The 23,493-nt window shown below is 41.0% G+C and overlaps 1 protein-coding gene across 9 annotated transcripts in view; it reads right to left on the bottom strand.

The window, feature by feature from the left end:
- r3hdm2 (R3H domain containing 2) overlaps positions 1-23,493 on the bottom strand; it is a 417,793-nt gene that overhangs the window by 282,146 nt on the left and 112,154 nt on the right. For 6 of the 9 annotated variants that reach the window (XM_087985520.1, XM_087985516.1, XM_087985522.1 and 3 more), the window contains exons 3-4: positions 9,024-9,233; positions 6,966-7,007 (exon numbers count right to left, since the gene is read on the bottom strand). In XM_087985520.1, the coding sequence (XP_087841646.1) occupies positions 6,966-7,007; positions 9,024-9,188 (207 nt within the window). In that variant the 5' untranslated portion in view covers positions 9,189-9,233. Of the gene's footprint in view, positions 1-6,965; positions 7,008-9,023; positions 9,234-22,049; positions 22,189-23,493 lie in introns of all 9 variants that reach the window. The other 3 variants (XM_087985519.1, XM_087985518.1, XM_087985523.1) reach the window with 3 other exon arrangements.

Here is a 23,493-nt window from a genome sequence, read left to right as displayed (position 1 = left end):
GTAGGGGGAAGAGTTTCTGCATTATTTTGTCCAGAAATCAATCAAGGGAATACATAGCTTCAGGACAGGGATACAAAACCTGGATGCTCAAAATTTGAAATAAAAACAAAAAAATGCTGGATACTTAGTAGGTCAGGGAGCATCTGTGGACAGAGTGAGTGAATACTTTAGGTCAATAATGACACTTCATCAGATGGCTCATCATTAGCTGAAACATTAACTCTGCTTCCCTTTCTACAGGCACTGTCTCATCTGCTGAGTAGATCCAGCATTTTCTGTTTATATTTCAGAACAAGGTGGGTATAACTGACAGGAATCTGGATGGTGGGGCTTTAGGTAGAGATGAATAAGACAGCCCTGAAAACATTGGCTTGGTCCAACAAGAACAACATACTCTTTCTTGTGAACTTAGGGAGGACAGCCACCATGCAACCCAAGGAACTGGGGCTCAGAATACTATAGGGGAAGAACAGGGAAACAGTTAAATAGAAGTGCGCCAATAATTGGAGGGTAACTCTATAACCTACAGTTTGGAGGATACACAGCATCCTCCAAAGGCAAGAAAGAGAACCCTGAAAGGGTACTGCCTACCTGGTACCACAGTAAAACCTCTCTCATGACAGCCAGATAGGAACTTAGAAAGGGAAAGTGCAAGTCCAACTGTTGTGAAACAAATGATCGGGAGGTGGTCCTGCTGAAAAGTATCAGAAATTAAGGTCTAAGATACAAGAATAACATAACAGCACACACTGATTGCATGGCAATTAATACATTGAGAAAATGGGGATCTAAGAAGACGCCTAAACATAAAATGAGAAGAAATCCTATTAAAAGGAGTTAAATGTCTGTACAGCAATGTGCAGAGTATCTATAATAAAGCAGGGGAATTCGAGGCAGTCATACACGGGAAGGAATACGGAGACATGGCTGCAGAAAAATCAGAACTGGGAATTAAACATTGCAAGTTATAGCATATTTAGGAAAGAGTGAGGAATAAGTGGAATAGTGTACTTATTAGGAACAGTATAATAGAAGTAGAAAAAACAGAGATGTAGCTATCATGAAGCCAAAAACAAAACCCATATGGGTAGAGATGCAAGATAATCATGGATCAATCACAGTTATAGTTGTAGTCCATAGACCACCTGATAGCAGAAGGGAGAGGAATACATTTATTTTAAAAACAAGAAATTGAGAGAGATTTCAATTCCACTGATGTGAATTAGACAGAAGAGATCGGTAAAGGGGGTAAGAAAATTAACTTGTAAAGGTGTACAGGATTCCTTTCTAACCTAGAAACCCCAACTGGGGTAGATTCACAGCTGGACGTGGTATTGGGAAATTAATTAAAGCAGCTGTAAAAGTAGGAGAACATACAGGCAGCAGTGACCATAATATTATACACTAAGTCAACAGGTTGGAAAAAAGCTGTATTTGAAGGACCTGCTAGGACTTGTGAAAATTAAATGGCAAACAACAATGTAAATCAGCAATAGGATCAGCCAGATCGGTGTTTAACAGAGAGCAGCAACATTATAATCTGCTGAAAGAAACTAAACACTAGAGGAATTCCATGAATGAATAAAGAAAGAAGCAGTCAACTAAAGCTTCAATAAAGGGCATATATGAAGTCCATATAGAGTGCAGGGTAAGAGACCAAAATGAAGGGATGAGGAAAAAAAACATTAAGATGCAAACAATTTAAAAAGGCAAAGTGAAACGTGAAATTAAATTATCAAAGAATATAAAGTAAAATAATAAAGACTTTACAGACACATAAACGTTTAAAAAAAAAAGTGATGAGAATTAGATCATGAAGTGTGTGGCAGGGTACAAGTAAGCACACCACTGAATTTAAAAACAAGAATGTACTGGATGATCCAAATGTATTCAAACTGGAATAAAACCCTGGTACAAATGGATTGAATCCATATATAGAAGGCATTCCTGGATGAACACAATGCATGGTTGCTCGCAGTTGCCAGTATCAGCAAACATTGCCCATATTTAAACAGAATCCACAGGACAGATACTGGAAGCATGACTCCTCTGATTAAAATGATTACTTCAGAAAACTTCCACTGTCAGAGGGATGGAAGGTACTCAAGAATCGGATAGAACATGCTCAGGAAATTACAGACCAGTCAGTTTAACGTCAGTAAATAGGACAAACAATGGACAGGTCTGTCAGCATCTGTGGAGAGAAATCAGAGTTAATGCTTATGGTCCAGTGACTCTTCCTTAAAAGCTGAGGAACCTGAAATGTTAACTCTGATTTCTCTCCACAGATGCTGCCAGATCTGCTGAGCTTTTCCAGCAATTTCTGTTATTGCTGCTGATTTACAGCACCCATGGTTCTTCCAGTTTTTTTATTAGGAAAAATAATGGAATCCTTACTAAAAGGGAGAATAAAGGAACATCTAGAAATAAATATAACGATGAACAGATAACATGAAGTTCAAAAGGAAAAGTCTTGCTTGTCCAATATTCCTGAACCTTTTCAGGTGGTAATGGAGAGTAGACAATGGTTAAGCAGCAAGTATAATTTATCTGGATTTCCCAAAGGGCCTTCAATAAAGTGTCCCTCAAAAGGCGAATGAATAAACTCAAATGGAGAGTAGGGCAGAATAGGTTGCAAGCTGGTTTCAAGACAGAAAGCAGAAACCCGGAGTTAAGGATAGTCATTCAGAGTGGCAGAAGGTAAGATATGGTGTTCCTTATGGATTAGGGCTAGGATCACTGCTAGTCACAGTTTACATTAATGACTTGAACTTCTAACATGGTCTAACAGTTAAATATGAAGTAGTACATTTTTCAGAGGAAGAATGGGGGGGGGGGTCACTTATTACTTGGATTATGCAAGAGAACACAGAACAGAGAACAGCGCATGTTATGCTGACCTTTTATCCAAGACTAACCGACACACCCTTCATTGTACTATCTCCCACTGCCCATCCAAAGGTCACTTAAAAGGTCCCTAAAGTCTCTGACTCTAGTACCATTGCTGGCAGTGCATTCCATGCACCCACCACTCTGCGTAAAAAACTACCTCTAATATCTCCCCGAAACCTTCCTTGAATCAATTGAAAATTATACCCCCATGTGATAGCCATTTGTGCCCTGGGAAAAAGTCTCTGGATATCCACTCTACCTAGTCCACTCATCATCTTGTACACCTCTTTCAAGTCACCTCTCATCCTTCTTTGCTCCAATGAGAAAAGCCCTAGCTCCTTCAACCTTTCTACATAAGACATGCCCTCCAGTCCAGGCAGCATCCTGGTAAATCTCCTCTGCACCCTCTCGAAAGCTTCCACATCCTTATCATATTGAGATGACCATAACTGAACACAATCTCCCAAGTGTGGTCTAACCAGGGCATAACTTCACAGCTCTGAAACTTAATCCCCCTGCTAATGAAGGCCAACACACCATATGCCACCTTAACAACCCTAACAACTTGGGTGGCAACTTTGAGGGATCTATGGACACAGACCCCTCTGTTCCTCCACACTGCCAAGTATCCTGTCTTTAACCCTGTATTATGCATTCAAGTTCAACCTTCCAAAGTGAATCACTTCACGCTTTTCCAGGGTTGAATTCCACCTGCTCTTATCAGCCCAGTTCTGCATCCTGTCAATGTCCCATTGCACCCCAGAACAGCTCTCCACACTATCCACAACTCCACCAACCTTTGTGACATCGGCAAACTTACTAACCCACCCTTCCACTTCCTCATCCGACTCATTTATAAAAATCACAGAGCAGAGGTCCCAGAACCGATCCCTGCGGAGCACCACTGGTCACCGAGCTCCAGGCTGAATACTTTCCAGCTACCACCACCCTCTGTCTTCAATGGGCCAGCCAATTCTGTATCCTATGCCTCCTTACTTTGAATCAGCCTACCATGGGGAACTTTATCAAACGCCATGGTAAACTCCATGTACACCACATCCACTGCCCTATCTTCAATGTATTTTGTCACATCCTCAAAGAATTCAATAAGGTTTGGGAGGCATGGCCTGTCCCTCACAAAGCAATGCTGACTCTCTCGAATCAAACTATAATTTTCCTAATAATCATAAATCCTGTCTCTCAGAATCCTCTGCAATACTTTGCCCACCGCTGATCTATGACTGACTGGTCTGTAATTCTTAGGATTATCCTTATTCCCTTGTTCAAGAAAGGGAATAACATTTGCCACCCTACAATCATGCAGCACAACTCCAGTGGACAATGAGGGCGCAAAAAACGTCGCCGAAGGCGCAGCAATCTCTTCCCTCACTTCCTATGGTAAGCTTGAGTATATCCCGTCTGGCCCAGGGAGTTATCTATCCTTACGATTGTCAGAATTTTCAGCACATCCTCCTTAATATTAACCTGTTCAAGCATGTCAGCCTGTTTCACACTGTCCTCACAAACAAGGTCCCTCTCACTCGTGGATACTGAAGCAAAGTATTCATTAAGGACCTCCCCTACTTCCTCCAACTCCAAGCGCAAGTCCCCTCCATTATCCCTGATTGCCCCTCCCCTCACTCTGGCCACCCTCTTGTTCCTCACATAAGTGTAGAATGCCTTAGAGTTTTCCTTAATCCTACCTGCCAAGGCTTTCTCATGCTCCCTTCTAGCTCTTCTAAGTCCATTCTTCAGTTCTTTACTGGCTATCTTGTAACACTCTAAAGCCCTATCTGATCCTTGCTCCCTCAACCTTAAGTAAGGTTCCTTCTTCCTCTTGACTAGATGTTCCACATCCCTGGTCACTCAAGATTCCTTCACCCTCCCATCCCTTCCTTTCCTCAGTGGGACAAAACCTATCCAGCACTGGCAGCAAGTGCTCCCTAAACAACCTCCGCATTTCTGTCGTGCATTTCCTTGAGAATAACTGTTCCCAATTTAGGTGCCCCTGTTCCTGCCTAATAACGTTGTAATTCTCCCTCCCCCAATTAAATATTTCCCATACCATCTGCTCCTATCCCTCTCCATGACGATAGTAAAAGGTCAGGGAGTTGTGATCACTCTCACTGAAATGCTCTCCCACAGAGAGATCTGACACCTGGCATGGTTCATTGCCAAGCACCAAATCCAATATGGCCTCAGGTACCCTTCCTGAACACATCTGACAAAAAACTGCTCCATCCAAACTATTTGAACTAAGGAGGTTCCAATCAATATTTGGGAAGTTAAAGTCACCCATGACAACAACTCTGTCACTTTTGCACTTTTCCAAACTCTGCCTCCCAATCCGCTCCTGTGTCTCTGTTGCTATCAGCTGGTCTATGGAAACCTCCCAATAAAGTGACTGCTCCTTTCCTGTTTCTGACTTCCACCCATAATGACTCAATAGACAAACCCTCCTCAATGACCTTTTCTACAGCTGTCATACCATCCCTGATTAGCAATGTCACTCCTCCACCTCTTTTACCCCTGCTTCTCAACCCCGCCCGATTCCTTTTGAAACATCTAATCCCCGGAACATCCAACAACCATTCCTGCCCCTGTGATATCCAACTCTCCGTAATGCCACAACATCATAGCTCCAAGTACTGATCCATACTCGCTTTATCACGCTTATTCCTGTTACTTCTTGCATTAAAAATAGACACACTTCAACCCATCACACTGACTGCAACTTTGCCCTATCAAGTGCCTATCCCTCCTCTCAGACTCACTGCACACTGTATCTGGCTGTTCACTACCTACTCCCATTATCTGATCTGTAGCTCAGGCTCCCACTCCCCTGACAATCCAGTTGAAACCCTCCTGAAGAGCTCTAGCAAATCTCCCGCCCAGGATGTTGGTATCCCTCCAGTTCAGGAGCAACCCATCCTCCTTTTACAGGTCCCACCTTCCCCAGAAAGTATCCTAATGATCCACATATCTGAAGCCCTCCCTCCTACACCAGCCCTGCAGCCACGTGTTCATTTGCGCTCGTTCACTATTCCTTGCCTCATTAGCACATGGCACCAGTAGCAATCCTGAGATTACTACACTGCTCATCTTGCTTTCTAGCTTCCAACCTAACTCCCTATATTCTCTTTTCAGGCCCTCATCCCTTTTCCTAAATATGTCATTGGTACCAATATGTATCACGACTTCTCGCTGCTCACCCTCCCCCTTTAGACTCGATCCGAGATATCCCTGACCCTGGCACTCAAGAGGCAACATACCATGCAGGAGTCTCGTTCATGACCACAGAATCTCCTGTTTCATCCTCTCACAATTGAATCTCCCATCACTAGCCCTCTCCTATACTTCTACTTTCCCTTCAGAGCCAATCTCAGTGCCAGAAACCTGGCCACTGTGGCTTTTCCCTGTTATACACCAGTCACTAAAAGTTATGCCAGAAGTCAATACAGCAATAAGAAAAAAAAACAAGGTGTGCACTAGACATTTTCCTACAGGAACATAACTAAAATACAGGCAAGCCTGGGTAGTCACCAAGAAATCCAATAGGGAATTAAAGAGAAACTTCTGCACCCCAAAAAATGACAAAACGTGGAACTCACTCACACAGGGAGTGGCTAAAGTGTATAGTACAGATCCATTTGAGGGGAAGCTACTAGATAAGCAGATGAGGGAGAAAGGAATAGAGAGTGATAATGGGAGAGTGACATGAGGAAAGATGGGAGAAGGCTTAATCAGAACACAAATACAAGAATGGACTGAACGTGAAGAAACTTTTTTTTGACAAGTTCACTCACAGGACATGGATAACGCTGGCTAGGTCAGCATTTATTGCCCAATATAAATTGCCCCGAAGAAGTTGACGATGAGTTTCCTTTTTGAACCACTGCAGCCTACTCCTATAAAATTGTATCTTGCCCACCCACCAAAATGAAACTGTCAATATGCACTAATTTCCAGAAAGCTGCAATTCAGATTTTTAAGAACACGGAACTTTGTGGGTGCCCAACTCAATGAAGCCTAGATTGATCAAATTTTTCTATTCGTTTTGAGCACAATCTGACCTTGGATCGCTTCCTCGAGTGCCCATGGTTTTGTGTTCTTCGCTGCAATGAAATAGAAACCATGTTAGCAAATTAGGAAACTCTTGTTAGGTTTATCAATGGTAAAAGCTCAGTATCAAGAACTGCGTTTCTGCTCTCTACCTCAACTATTACCATTCTGTTTCATAGTATAAAAGTGAGCATTCCGATAAATATCTGTGGGTCAGGATCATTGAGCCAGGTCACTACTTTCATACAGCTGTTGGCTGGGGCCTATTCATCCTGTCTGCAGGGGAATGTAATGCAGAATGAAAACAACATCTAATGAAAGAGATAAAAATATGTCAAAGACTAAATTTGTTTTGTATTTCAAAACACATGCAATATTGCATGAAGTGCTATTCACCACATTCAGAATTTGTTTATTACTATCCTAAAAGTGCTACTAGGGTACAGCTTCCACTTTGGGAAACTGTCAGTTTTCTAGAGAGATGGGTCACGTTTCGCTGTTATTTACATAATCGTGAACATGAGCATAAAATCAACCAGTTTATGAATTACCAGTAGACCATTCCAGTTTAGGATAGCTGGTCAGCATGGACGACTTGGACCGAAAGGTCAGTTTCCGTAGTGTACATTTCTATGACCATAAACCAACACAATAAAGTAATATTATAGAATACAATTGGTGGTCCCCCCCGCACTTGAATTTAAAAAGCATCCCAAAATACATTCAAGAAGGGGACCGTGGCACTGTTTCATTAATGCAGTTGAAAATGGATTCAATTGCAAAAAATGTATTTAATCCAAGTTGCCAGTCCACCATCTGTAACTTGATTTTATGCAACCGAAGGTTACTTTTAAACTAGTAAATAGTTATTTTCAATAAGAATACACTGGTTAGTTTATTAAATAGTTAAGAACATTTAAGAGGCAATGAGAAGTGTTTTCAAATCTGAAGCAAACAGCTTCATTCAAGAGCTTTGTTATAAAGGCTGCACTGGGTGCGATTAACAGAAACTGATCAACGATTAATACAATCTGAAAAGAGACAGTTTTATGGTAGTGCAAGTTTCCAGTACAAATACGTTTGAAAACAGTGTAAATCACTACAGAAACTTGACTTCTACTAGATATAATTTAGACTTGAAATTGGGAGAAACTGTTCCCATTGTTGGAAAGTGAAGCAGAGAAAGCAACAGAGACAGGAGGAGAAACCTTTTCAGGCAGCAGGTGGTTAGGATCTGGAATATACTTCCTGAGGTTGGGGGCCAATTGAGGTTTTCAAGATGGAATTGGGTCATTAACTGAAAAGAAACATTCATAGGTCTGCAGGGAAAAGGTGGAGGGTGGCACTAGGTGAATTGCTCCTCGAGAGCGCCTGCATGGACACAATGGACCAAACAACTTCCTTCTGTGCTGTATTAAATCGATGATTCTCTGATCTTCTCCACTGATTTGGCTAAAACCAAGTGCAACTTAGCAGAACTTTAACCCTGCTGTATATACCCCTGCATCATCAAACCTAGATTCAAACAGACAATGCCAGGTAGAAAAACTTTCGAGGATTGAAACGTGTGTTAAGGAATAAATAACATTCATAACTTTTGTACTCAGAACTCATGCTCAACAACAAGCACTCCGAGGTCACATGTGCCACAGGTTAGGTGCAGAGTAATCCTCACTCCATTCTGCTATTACAATGTGACTGAATTTATTTCTTGAGGCACCTCTGATTAAGAATGACAATTTTACACTGAGCTTTTTCACTATGGTCCGTTGTCAGTAGTGTCTGTTAAGCAAATTCATACTCATTTCATCAAACAGTCCTACAGCCAGAAGGGACAAAGGTACTTGCCCATTAGTATAAGCCCTGCCCCAGAGGGGAAATTACAACATTAACTCACTGCATCATCAGGATATTTGTCTGACTCTACCTGGTCATTCAGCGACAGAAGTGTTCATAAGGGCTATATAGTACATATTATGAAAGCCACAAAGAATTTTTATCAAAGCGGCTTAAGGGAACAGAATAGACACAAATACCATGATTATTTCACTTAGCCCCAAGCTTCTCACCTGGAAATCCAGCTGCGCATTTGGGTCTTCACCATCTTTTTCCACCTCCTCTTTGCTGGATGTTCTGAATGCAGATTTATTTTTAATTAAAGATTCTTCCACCAATTTCTTCTCAGATTCCTTCATGATTTCCAACGTTTCTTGAGTGTTATTACTATTGGACATCTTCAGGATGCGAAAATGATTAAGTGTGTGCGAGACAGCAAAAACCTGGAATGGATACCCAAACATGCTTATTGGAATAATACAAACATCAAGATTAAGTTCATGCTTTGTCTCTTGCAAAGCATGCTTATTTTAAAATATTCACATGTCCTTTTACAATATACTAAATCAGTAGGCAACAGCCATCACTGATTAATAACTAGTTGCAGTTTTCCTCTGGGACATATTTACATCAATATAATTTTAAAAACCAATTTTAAACTGAGCTGCACCATACATTGTTGTTAGCGGATGGCACCACTCGTCTCCAAATCAGAATGGTATAGATTGAACCTCCATTTTAGAGATAATAACATTTACACATTCTGTGATGGCTTGTGGAACAGCCATCACAAAATGGCATTGTACAATTATCAGTGCACAATTCCTAGTGAAGTTGTGACAAAGGTTTGGGGTTTGAAGGTCTGGGTTCATTTCAACGAGGATAACATAAGATTGGATTTAGAGTTAGTATAAGTGCCAGAGAATAATAGATAACAGGTTTCTCCCACTGAAGTATGACAGTATTAGAAGCAGATAAACCATCTTGCAGTTGGAACAGGTATCTTTGATGGAGTTAGAGGATATAACAAAAGTCAGACAGCTAGAATTGGCAAATCAATTAGAGGTGGAATTTGCTGCTAGTGATAATTGAAATATCGGCAAAGCATCTGGGATTGACGGAAATACGAGAGTGGTTAGGTACAAAAAGTGGTGAGTCATTAGAGTTAGCATGGATTCAATCACAGCTAGAATATGAGAAAAGCACAGCTCAAAATAGAAAGAGCTTTGGAATCAAAGAGTGCAAAAGGAAATTAAAAAGCAAAAGTTGGAGATAAGACAACTTGAACCTGAATTTCAGAGAGAAAGGGAAAAAGAGGAGAGAAATAGGGCATACTGGCTTAAAAGAATGCAGTTTAAAAAGACTAAAATGCCAAAGCAAGCTGTGATGGGAAAATTTCGAGTCATAATTGAAATTTTTTGGAGGGAAACGCTCAAGCTTGTACTGATTCTACCAAAAGTTGAGGAAAGGGATGGGAAGACATTGTTTATGTCTTTTGAGAAAATAGCAGAATAAATTAAGTGGCCAAAGCAAGTCTGGACATTACACATGCAAAGCAAGGTGAAAGACAGAGCACATGAAATTTATGCATCATTGTCAGATTAGGATTCTAAAGAAGCATGATATGGTAAAAAGGGCTATTCTGGGGGGGTACGAGTTAGTTCCTGAATCATGCAGGCAAAGGTTCAGAAATTTAAGGAAGCAGCTTGGGAAGCTGACACTGAATTTGAAAGGGTAAGGCAAAGTAACTTTGACAGGATGGGGTGGGGAGACAGAACACAGGCATTAGGAGTAAATACTATATATGAAGTTCTCAGAGAAATCATTCTCCTAGATTAAATTTAAAAATTCACCACCTTTTATAATTAGAACCCACATTGAAAGCCAGAAGATTGGAACTGCTGGACAGACACCAATAATGGCTAACAATTAAAGAGCTGATCCATAAAACTAAGCGTTTTTTTCTGTTACCCACAAACTTGAGAAGGATCGAGGATGGGGACGTGAAAGGAAGGCAAGTAACAAGGGTAAAATGATGGACAGCTGGGAATGGCCTATAATCCCTCCTCACCCCAGATGAGAAAGGAAGACACAGAGGCCTGGAAGTAAAAGTTGAAGACCTAATTGTGTGCAGTGTAAGAAAATGAGACACCTTCTTTCAGAGTTGTGGAAACCCATGGGAGTGAGTCAGGTTCACGAGAGTGCATCCGTTAAAGGAACTCAAAAGGAAAATACCATGGATCTTATTGTTGTTGTTTTAACTACAACAATGATCTTCGAGGTAAACACTCCTGGTAATGCAGCAGAGGTGAATATGCTCGATGAGAGATAGAAAGGGCTTTGGTAAAATGATATGATGACCCTTTTCTCTTCAAACGATGCTGCTAAACTCAACTATATTCAGGTACACAGGAGCTGTTGATGAAGAATGGATAATTGCTCCATAAGACAATTGTACTGCTCAAATATCCTAAGGAAACATTGCGAGTAGAACATGAAATGCCGATGTCAGAACATGTGGGAATACAGAAATCTCAAGCATCAATGAACAGCCACTTTACCTTACCAAGACTTAAAGTATGCAGTTCAGTTCTGTAAAACAAGCCATAAATGTCAGGTCATAGGAAACCTCAACTTTTTTTTTATTATTCATTCATGGGATGTGGATATCACTGGCTGGCCAGCATTTATTGCTAGTTTCTAGCTGCCCGAGGTGATGATGAGCTGCCTTCTTCAACCACTGCAGATAACATTCTGTCGGTTGACCCACAATGTCCTTAGAGAGGGAACTCCAGGATTTTGATCCAGTGACGAAAAAGGAAGGGCAATATATTTCCAAGTCAGGGTGGTGAGGGGCTTGGAGGGGAACTTGTAGTTGGTGGTACTCCTATGAACCTGCTGCCCTTGTCCTTCTAGATGGAAGCAGTCATGGATTTGGAAGGTGCTGTCTGGGATCTTTGGGGAATGTCTGCAGTGCATCTTGTTGATGGTGCACACTGCTGCTACTGAGTGGTGGAGGTAGTGGATGCCTGTGGCTGTGGTGCCAACCGTCTTCAGTGTTATTGAAGCTGCACCCATCCAGGCAAGTGGGGAGTAATCAAACTGGCACCTTTAACACCACACCAGTTTTTGAAGAACCATTCAGTTGACAGTTGATAGAGTGGATAGAACCCTTACTGAAAACTGGAAACACCAAGATATCCTTACAGTTATGGAGATGACAACCCAATCTCCAGAAACTATTCCTTTAAGGTTAATTACAGCTAAGGTAATGGTGGGGGAAAAAAATCAGTTTTTTTAAAAACTCATTATGGACTATCAACTGAAATACAATCAGACCTTGTTTTTAAACTTTGTCTAAACATTTTCAAGACAATGATTAATTTGGACATAAAAGAGTTGAAGTCGACTGCCTATCTTCTGCAAACACCGGGAACTTTGGAAAGATACCATCAGATTCTCAAAACAATGGATTTAGATCTCTAGTCACAGGCATACACAGGATGGGACAAAGGGTTAGATTTCTTACTCTGCAAGCAGAGATTCCCCAAACTGGTTTAGTCCATTCAAATTGATGTATGGTAATGAGATAAGAGTTTTGGTAAAAATTGACTGAGGAGAAGTTCTTACGGCAAAACAATGTTTCTAGAGAGACTCACAGGAGCATTTAAAAAACATCTCAGGCAAAGTGAAAGAGCAGGCAACAAACATGCTATGACTGAAATGTTTCAAACAGGAGACCAAGTATTTGCCTTTATTAGGCAAATCTCTCAAACAGAGATCAGTTGCCCATACAAAGGCAGTCAAGAGGGTTAGTAAAGTGTTTATCTCGTCAATACTCCTAACCACAGGAAGGGGGAAAAAAAATCACTTGTGTTACCTTAACACATTAAAGCAATATCATCATAGGGAGGAACAAGCAAGTGTGTCGAGGGGTCAGAGAGGCACTGGACTGAGGTAGGAGGAAGGAAAGAGATTCACTTTGTGAACTAACTAAAAATTTGACTAGCCAATATGAAAATCCTGGGACAGTTAGAGAATGTATTTTTACACTTGGAGGAAGAACAACAAGAAGTTGAAGGAAATCTATAAAGATACACCTGGAGGTACAATGCTAACCCAAGTGTGGTGTGGATCTAGGGGAATCCATACCAATAAAACAACATCTTTATTCCATAAGCCCACAAAAAGCAAGTGCACGTGGAAACAGAGATTCAGTGCATGCTAGAAAATGTTTAGCTCAGTTGGCTGGATTGTTGTTTTACAGTGTGATGCCAATAGGTTAGGTTCAATTCCCATCACTGGTTTGAGGTTCCCATGATGGACTCTCCTTCTCAACCTCTTCCCTCACCTGAGGTCTAGTGATCCTCAGGTTAAATCACCACCAGTCACTTCTCTCTAATGAGAGAGCAGCCCCTATGGTCTGGTAAGAGTATGGCGACACAACAATGAATAGAGAAAACCACTTACTGAACCTATACAAAACAGTTGAAATTTATCAGTGGTGTTTGTTGATAAATCAGATGGATTATGCAGTCAGTCAACAGATTCATACCCAATTCTTTGGTTAGAACACTATCATTACAAAGAAATGAAGCACTGTGAACCCTAAGGTTGAAGAGGAACTGGCAATTACCCTTAACATCAAAAGCTAAGAAGATGTAGCCTTTGTTACATCAAATGGGTTAGATCAATGTCAAGTGATGCTGTTTGGGTGCAAAAACGCCTCAGCTACATTCCAAAATCCCCAAAAGTCAACTGCATCACTGTGGAGTTGATTTAAACTATGTAATATACTGTAACCCCTGGTAAGAACATGTAAAGTACCTAGAATACTGGTTTAAACAAGTATAGTTAATTATAATAAATCTTGTCAAGACTAATTTGCAAAAGAAAGGGTAACTCATCCAGAATATATCATAGAGTGAGCATGAACATGTGGATTTAAAAAGGAAATTTGTACCTAACTTTAGCACAATAGCTGTGCCTTTAAAAGATTTGTTATGAAAACAGGCAAAGGAGGACTGATCAGCAGAGGGTCAAAGCAGTGGCTGAGAAGCCGACAGCAATCCTAATAAATGAACCACTGTTGGCCACCCCTGACTTTACAAAAGCTTTTAAAATGGCAATTGATGCGAGTGACTTGGGAGGAGGTACGGTTTTATTATACGATGATGTATTGGGAAGAGAGTAGACACAGGGCGCCATTTTAAGAAACTGAACCAATATTGAAGTAGTACTCTTCAGTGGAAAAGGAATGTTGGGATTATTCTTCGCTCTTCAATGTTTTGAAGCCAATGTCCATCATGTTTGCAAAGGAACACATATTTTTAATCAACCTATTTGGTCATGTTATAACACTCGCAGGTCAAGTGGGACTTGAAGTTGGATCTGAAACACTGATGTATACTAACTATAATATACTCCGAGAAAGTTAAGACTCAAAATGGAGCTTACTGATTTAATCATCAGTACAAAAAATGTTCATATTGCTTGAAAAGATAATGTAACAGTAGACACATTATTAAGAATGTGATTATGCGAGAATAGTTTAAGAATTTAGGGAAGAAAATAAGAAATGATTTAAATCCTGCATAAGGAATGAGCAAAGGCAAATGAAAGTAACTGTATGTTGTTTTGTACTTGCATTATTCTTACCTGATAATGAAAGTCATTGTAAAACAGTGTTTCATTTTCTTAACTGTGGAAGAGACCACATATTTTGTTTTTTTGGGATTGTAAACTGAAATGAAAGTTGGACTGCTATGTATCAGGAGAGTTTTACAACTTAACAATAAATCAAATGCCACATGTTTGAGCTGTGCAATACCGTGTTACGTTTTGACGCAGCAAGAGGGAGAGGGAGAGACTGAATGATATACAGTCTTTTGAGTAAAGGAAACTCTGCCTAAAAACAGACCTTTGATTGGTTGAACTACTGAGTATTAAAAAACTCTAAATGTCAATGCAACAAAGAAGAGAAGCATCCAGACTTCGTAAATAAAAAGGATCCATCTTTCTTTCTCTTCCCACATGGGGAAAGAAGACAGAAAAGCTGAGAAAGTTAAAAAAAATTCTACAACAAAACCCAGGTCTTGTTTTTCCACCAATAGCATGTACCTTTCATGTGTCTTAACCATGAGAGGGCAAGGACAAGGGCGAGTGTGTGTGCGTTGGGGGTTTTTAGTTAAAAGGGGTACAAGCTCAAGTTGCACAGTGGTAGATTAAAATTTCTCTTTTTCACTGCGCTTGTTAATATTAAGTATGCCACAATAGATAGAGTTACTTTCTGTTACTAATAAAACCTGGTATGAACCATTTTGGTGCCGAGTTGCAGTTAGTCAGGCAAATTGGTCATTTTGTTGGTTGGACTTGGACTGCTCAATGGTAATCCCCAGGGATGTTGGCAATGGGGCATTCAGTGATGGTAAAATATTATATGACAAAAAGCAATGTTTTGATTGTCTCTTACTGGAGGTGGGCAATGCCTGGTATTTGTGGACAAAGTTAAAAATCACACAACACCAGGTGAGAGTCCAATAGGTTTATTTGGAAGCACTAGCTTTCAGAGTGCTGCTCCTTCATCAGGTAATTGTGAAGCAGTGCTCTGAAAGCTAGTGCTTCCAAATAAACCTGCTGGACTATAACCTGGTGTGGTGTGATTTTTTAACATTGTCCACCCCAGTCCAACACCAGTACCTCCATATCATGGTATTTGTGTGACACTAATGTTACTTGCCAATTTTCAGCCCAAGCCTGAATATTGTCCAGGTCTTGCTGCACTTTGAAGAGGACTGTTTCAGTATCCGAGGAGTCACCAATGGTGCTGAATATTAGGCAATCATCAAACATCCCCACTTCTGACCTTACGATGGAGGGAAGGTCATTGATGAAGGTGCTGAAGTTGATTCAGCCTAGGACATCACCTTCAGGAGGTCTTGCAGTTATACAGTAATATGGTGCAGAAAAGGCCCTTTGGCCCATCAATTCCACACCAACATAACCACCACTAAAGGCACCCTAATCCCACTTTCCTGCACTTGCCCCATACTCTAACATGTTATGATATTTCAAGTGCTTATCCAAATATTTTTTAAAAGGTTGTAAGGTTTCCAGCCTCCACTACGTTCCCAGACAGTGCATTCTAGATTCCCACCATCTGCTGAGTGAAAGATTTTCTTCCCAAATCCCCTCGGAATCTCCTGCCCCTTACCCTCGAACTATGTCCCCTCGTGATTGACCCCTCAACCAAGGGCAACAGTGCTTAGATTAGATTAGATTACATTACATTACAGTGTGGAAACAGGCCCTTCGGCCCAACAAGTCCACACCAACCCGCCGAAGCGCAACCCACCCATACCCCTACATTTACCCATTAACTAACACTACGGGCAATTTAGCATGGCCGATTCACCTAACCTGCACATCTTTGGACTGTGGGAGGAAACCGGAGCACCCGGAGGAAACCCACGCAGATACGGGGAGAACGTGCAAACTCCACACAGTCAGTCGCCTGAGGCGGGAATTGAACCCGGGTCTCTAGCGCTGTGAGGCAGCAGTGCTAACCACTGTGCCACCGTGCCGCCCACAGTGCTCTCTATTCACCCTGTTCTGATCCCTCATAATCTTATTCACCTCAATCACGTTCCCCCCCCCCTCAGTCTTATCTGCTCTGAAGAAAGCAATCCAAGCCTATCTCGTCTCGCCTTGTAGCTCAATTACTCCATCCCAGGCAACATCCTGGTGAACCTCCTGTGTACCCCCTCTCGTGCGATCCCATCCTTCCTGTAGTGAGGTGACCCGAACTGCGCACACGACTCCAGCTGGGGCCTGACCAACGCTCTGTACAACTCCAACATTACCTCCTTGCTCTTATACTCTATACCACCACTGATGGAAGCAAGTGGCCCATATGCCTTCTTAACTATCCGATGCTCTGCTGACCTTAGGGATCTGTGAGTAATTACCCCAAGATCCCTCTGTTGCTGTCAGCTACCCAGTATCTTGCCATTCATTAAAGACTCCCTCAAATTGTTTCTTCTTCCAAAGTACATCACCTCACTATTCTTGTGGTTAAATACTGTCTGCCACTAGTCTACCCATCTGACCAACCCATCTGTATCTTCCTGTAACCAATAACCATCTTCTTCACTATTAACCACTCGACCAATCTTGGTGTCGTCTGTAAACTTGCTTAACATCTCCCACCGCCCCTACATTTTCATGGATACAATAAGGGTCCAAGTAATGATCCTCGTGGTACACCACTGGACACAGGCCTCCACTCAAACAGCTCTCTACCACTACCCTTTGTGTCCTATTGCTAAGCCAGTTTCTGATCCATCTTGTCAAGTGTCCCAGAATTCCATGCGCTTTAACCTTCTCAATCAGACTCCCACGTGGGACCTTGTCAAAAGCTTTGCTAAAATCCACATAAACTACATCAACTGAACTCCCCTAATCCACGTTTTACTGTTGAAAAATTCTAACATATTTGCATGGTATCACCTTCCTCTGACAAAGTCATGCTGACTATCCATTGGACATATGGCATAGGGTATGGGACACAACTGGGCAATTTTCCACATTGTCGGGTAGATGCCAGTGTTGTAACTGTACTGGAACAGCTTGGCTGGGGGAGCGGCAAGTTCTGGAGCACAAGTCTTCAGTACTATTGCTGGAATGTTGTCAGGGTCTGTAGCCTCACTATCCAGTGCCTCCAACTATTTCGCAGTATTCGAGTGAATCAAGTTGGTTGAAGACTGGTATCTGTGATGCTGTAGACCTTTGAAGGAGGCAAAGATGGATCACCTACTTGGCACTTCTGGCTTAAGATTACTGCAAGTGATTTAGCCTCATCTTTTGTGCTGATTGTGTTGGGTGGGTTGCTCTACACAAGGTCAGTGCAGACTCAATGGGCCAAATGGCAGCCTCCTGCACTGAAAGGACTATGCAATGAATTCTACAGCAATGAATTAGAAAGGTAAATGGCATGCTGGCCTTTATTGCAAGGGGACAAAATACAAGAATACAAAGTGTCTTGCTGCAATTGAATCAGGCTTTAGTGAGACCATACCAGGAATACCTTGTACAGTTTTGGTCTCTATTTGTCTTGGAGGGTTCTTGTGGTGCAGTGGTTATATAGCTACCCCTGGGCCAGATTGCCTGGATTTACTTCCCACCTGATGCCGAAGCGTTTCTGAACAGATTGACTGAAAATATCTTGGCAGTACTACAGCAAAAGCTAATTAGATTAGTCCCTGGGATGAGTGTTTTGTCCTGTGAAGACATACTGCTACAACCGTGCCATCAAAAGAATGAGTTAATATACAAGATGCTGAGGGGGCTCGACAAGCGAGACAGAGGTTACTTCCCCTGGCTGGGCTATCCAGATCATGCTGTCAAAGTCTCAGGATCAGGGCCCGATCATTTAGTTAAGGAGAATTTCTTTACATTAATGGTTGTGCATCTTGGGAATTCTCTACTGCAGAAGGCTGTGAATGCTCCACTGTTAAATAAATTTTAAGGCTGGGTTAGGCATAGCTTTTACTAACTCGGCGAATAAAGGGATATGTGGAGTAGATGGGAAAGGGGAGTCAAACAGAAGATTAGTCATTGTTGTACTGAAGCTTTGGCATAAACTAGCAAAGAACCGTCACTTTGGGCAGAATGGACTTCTTTTGTAGTGGAAACTTTCATTGGTGCATCAATTTAATTCTCAGCGCAGTGGCATTCTTCAATCATCCAGATTCGTAACAACACTCATTCATATGGAAGAGTTTACTGTTACATCCATCTTCCTGCTTCAAATTGATCACAACCTTTCCTTACTCTTCCTTAATTAGATTGTTCTATTTATTGTCTCATGTTTTGGGCTCATTTATATGTTCTTGCCATTAAAAGTGAATTCTCCAACCACTGAAGTATGCAGGTATGGGCTCCAAGTGATCTGTGGCACTGGTCCCTTACACTGTAGACTGCTGGTTGTGGCAGATTGTTGTGTCAGTTCATGTTTTTTTTAAAACACTTGCTTTTCATCATATCTTCCACTTTTTCACCACTGTCCATTTGAAACTGGAACAAAAAGCAGAAAATTATTTAATAACAATGTCAGCACGACTCAATCAGCAGCATTTTTGTCTCTGAGCCAGAAGGTTATGGTTTCACATCCCACTCCAGAGACTTAAGCATAAAAGTCAAGGCTGATATTCCAGTGCAGTAATGAGGGAGTGCTACACTGTTGGAGATGCTGCCAATTGGGTAAGCCCTATTTTCCCTCTTAGATGTACATACAAGATCTCATTGCACCATTTCAAAGAAGAACAGGGATCTATCCCTAATATCCGAGCCAATATTTATCCCTCAGTCAACATCTCAAAAAAAAAACAAGATTATCTGGTCTTTATTACATTGTTGTGGAAGCTCGATGTGCAGAGATTGGCAGCCGCTCTTCCTACACTGTAACACGACAAAATATATTTCATTAGCTTTAAAGCACTTTGGGATGTCCTGAGGTTAGCAACGGCACAATGGGAGTGAAGGTCTTTATTCATAATATTAGTAAAGATGTAAATGACAGGAAATTGAATTACTGAGTGCAATAGTTTGTGTAAACAAAAATCTGTACAATGTAACGAATCCAAGGTGTTTCATTAATTTTGTCATTTCAACTATGCATTTTAATCAGCTTCCTGTGCTCATTAGTCTAAGTCCCAGAGGATTGGCAATCTCCCAATATGATACCTTTATTTAAAAGGGGAAAGAGACAAAAAAAAAACATGTAACTACAGGCCAGTTAGCTTAACATGTGTTACTGGGAAATGTTAGAGTCTATTATAAAAGGATGAAACAGCAGACATTTAGAAATACATAAAATGATTAAGCATAAAAGGGAAACCACACCTGGTAATTTACTAGAATTTGTTGAGGAGGTAACAAGCAGCTTAGATAAAGAGGAACAGTGGATGTAATGTATTTGGATATTTAAAAGGCATTTGATAAGATTCCACACATTAGGTTACTTATTAAGAGTTCATGGGGTTGGAGGCAGTATATGAGCACAGATAGAGGATTGGCTACTAACAGAAGACTAGGAAATTTGGATAAGGGGATGGCAACCGAAATTAGCGAGGTGCCACAGGGATCAATGCTGGGTTCATGATTATTTACAATATATACTAATGACTTGAATGAGGAAAGCGAATGAATTATAACAATATTTGCAGATGACACAAATAGGTGGAAAGGCAAGGATGACTCAATGAATCTGCTGAGAGATAACAGATAGATGAAGCAAATGGGCAAAAACTTGACAAACAATGTAATCTGGGAAATTAAGAAGTTTGGCAGGAAGAACAGAGGACCTGATTATTATTAAAAATGGAGAAAGATTGTAGAAAGGTACAGAACAGAGGGATTTGGAAGTCCTTGTGCGTGAGTCACAAAAAGCTAACATCCAAGTTCAGTAGGTAAAAAGGAAGGCAAATGTATTGTTGGCCTTCATTTCAAAGAACAAGGAGTATAAAAGTAGGGACAGTTTGTCAAAACTATGCAAAGCACTAGTCAGGCCACAGTTTGAATACTGAAAACAGTTTGGGCCCCTTATCTAAGGAAAAATATACACTGGAGACAGTTCACAGAAAGAACACTAAGCTGATACCAGGTACAGAGGGGCGGTCTTATGGAAGAGACGTTGAGCAGGTTGGGCATATACTTGTTGGAACATAGAAAAATTATAGGCAATCTTATTGAGATGCAAGGTTTTTTTTTAAAAGAGGACCTAACCAGGCTTTTAATTTTTAGAAATTCACTCATCGAACGAGGGCGTCGCTGAATAGGGCCAGCATTTATTGCCCAGAGGGCAATTAAGAGTCAACCATATTGCTGGGAGTCTGGCGTCACATGTAGGCCAGACCAGGTAAGGATAACAGTTTCCTTCCCTAGAAGGACATTAGTGAAGCGGATGGGTTTTTCAGACAATGGATTCATGGTGATCATTAGACTCTTCATTCCATATTTTTATTGAACTCAAGTTCCACCATCTGCTGTGACAGAATTCGAACCCAGATCCCCAGAACATTACCTGGGTCACTGGATTAACAGTCCAAGGTGAATACCACTAGGCCGTCACCTCCCCTAAAGGTATATGTGGAGAAGTTGTTTCCACTTGTGGGAGAACCTAGGACCAGAAGAGACAGATAATCTCAGAAGAAGGGGTTCTGCATTTAAAACAGAAATGAGGAGGAATTTCTTCTCTCAGAGAGGAGTAAATCTGTGGAATTCTTTACCACAGAGGGCTGTCGAGGCTGGGTTATTAAGTATATTCAAGGTTGAGATAGACAGTCAAGGAGTCAAAGGTAAGGTAAGAAAGTGCAGTTGAGGATGATCAGATCAGCCATGATCTCATTGAATGGTAGAGCAGGCTCAATGGGCTGAATGGCCTATTTCTACTCCTATGAATCATGGTCTTAGAGTTTCCCCAGTAACGTCACAAGTCTTCACGAGCTTTATTTTCCTAAATGTTTCTGCTGTCTATACTAAGTTACTCAAAAATTAAAAGCTTCAATTATTAAATGAGATATGTTTGTGAGAACTTATTGTATTTTGCATATCAACAATAGAAAGATTAGATTAGATTACATTACAGTGTGGAAACAGACCCTTCGGCCCAACAAGTCCACACCGACCCGCCGAAGCGTAACCCACCCATACCCCTACATTTACCCCTTACCTAACACTACGGGCAATTTAGCATGGCCAGTTCATCTAACCTGCACATCTTTGGACTGTGGGAGGAAACCGGAGCACCTGGAGGAAACCCACGCAGACACGGGGAGAACGTGCAAACTCCACAGTCAGTCGCCTGAGGCGGGAATTGAACCCGGATCTCTGGCGCTGAGGCAGCAGTGCTAACCACTGTGCCACCGTGCCGCCCTCAAAGAATGAGGAATATACAACTTTATAAAGTTCCAAAGCTCAGCAAGAAGAATTAACTAAAAAAGTAAATTCTTGGATTAAAAAAAATTGAATTTTGCATTAATCTGAATTAAACAATGCAAGTAACACAGTAAAGTGAGAATTTACTGCTAAATAAAATGAAACTGTCAGCTAATTAGATTTAAGGTGCTTTGAATTAAGAGCAGTAGACTGTAGGTAAACCATTCTCTCCCCCCGCACCACCACCAAAGTGCCTCAACTGGAACCTAAAAGGAGCAAACCAGTTTTAGCAGCTAAACACCACCACCATGCTGCCAACCTACCAGAGAAAACCACTGCTAGAGAGCGGTTTGTATTAATACATACACGTAGATCTTGTATCTGGAACAGTCATACTTCAGCAGGCATTTTTGTGCAGAGCCAAATTTCTCTTAAGTGTACTAATTGGCTTGAGTTTTGAATCTGCAATAAATCAAAACCAAAACAGGGATGGTAGATTCCAAAGAAAAGGGGGAGCAAAAGTATGAATCAGAAATCAGTCAGCAAAATGCTTCTTGTACAATTAGCAAGGGCAGGCAGCAAAAATGCACAAAAATCCATTCGGCAGCTAACTTGCTCCTTTAGCAACGGGAAAATAATAAACATGTTCAGAAAACAGACTCCCACAAGAAAATCACACAAGTTAAACATACATTTGTCTTGATGTGATCTACTAAGGATTCTATTCTCCCAGAAGTGCAACTATCTTTCAAGTCAATGGACGTTTTTACATCACTGCCATAATAAAGTGCCTGAATGAACTATATCTTCCAGAACTCACCAATGTCCCTCTTTTGGTAAAATTCCCATTATTGCAGCTTAACTCTACTCTTAAGATATGGTATCATTCACTAGATTCTAAGGGAAGGTAGAGAACGGGAACAGAGCACACCAGCATTTTAAAAGACTGACTGACATCAATACTGGGTCATTTAGAGTCGGACAGACCTTAGCAGCCATCTGCACCCAGTTCAAAACATAATCACAGACTCTCCATAAACTACTCCACTGAAGATAATTAGATATGGTATTCACTACGACCCATTGTAGCTCATCCATCCAGAGTAGTCCTAGCATCCCCACTGTAGTTTCAAATTGATTCTTAAATTTTAGTGTTTTCTGCTTTACTATTCTGTCTTGAAGTCAAATCCATGTACACCTTGCAAAAAGAAATTCCTGGTATCAGTCCTATTCAGTCATTCCTCTCTGTCCACGAGGGCTCCGTTCCTGAGAACCCCTGTGAATGGTGAAATTCACATATGTGAAGCTTGTTAAAAACAGATTAAGATGGTGAAAAATATCGCAGATGCGTGATTTTTGCTGTTACTTATTTTTTGGCATGGATTGGCAAATTCGCGATGTGTGATGTTGCAGATACACAGGATTTACTGTTGACCGATTTGAACATGTAGTACCCTCCTCTTACTCTTGCAATTTAAAGTTTCCTTACAGATTTACTTAGAAAATACTCCAAACTGCTTATTATTTCATATACAACTATTACTTCATTTCTCATTGTGGCAGTTCAACACTGAACGTCTCTCTAGTTGTTTACCTTACAGAGCCTGTTGCTACCTATAAATCTTAACATACTTTCCTCATTGTCTCCAAAGTTTGAATGTTTCTCTTTGTTCTTTAGGGACGAGAAATGTACAGAGTATTCAAGGATGAGTTTGACTAGACCAGAGCAATATGATTGCAACTTCCTATGACTTGTATTTACTGTTT

This window comes from Chiloscyllium plagiosum, unplaced genomic scaffold (genome assembly GCF_037043375.1).
Source record: "Chiloscyllium plagiosum isolate Xiang-an unplaced genomic scaffold, Cpla_swu_hap1 HiC_scaffold_53X, whole genome shotgun sequence".
Lineage (NCBI taxonomy): Eukaryota > Metazoa > Chordata > Chondrichthyes > Orectolobiformes > Hemiscylliidae > Chiloscyllium > Chiloscyllium plagiosum.
This window is presented reverse-complemented; position numbering and strand designations above follow the sequence as displayed.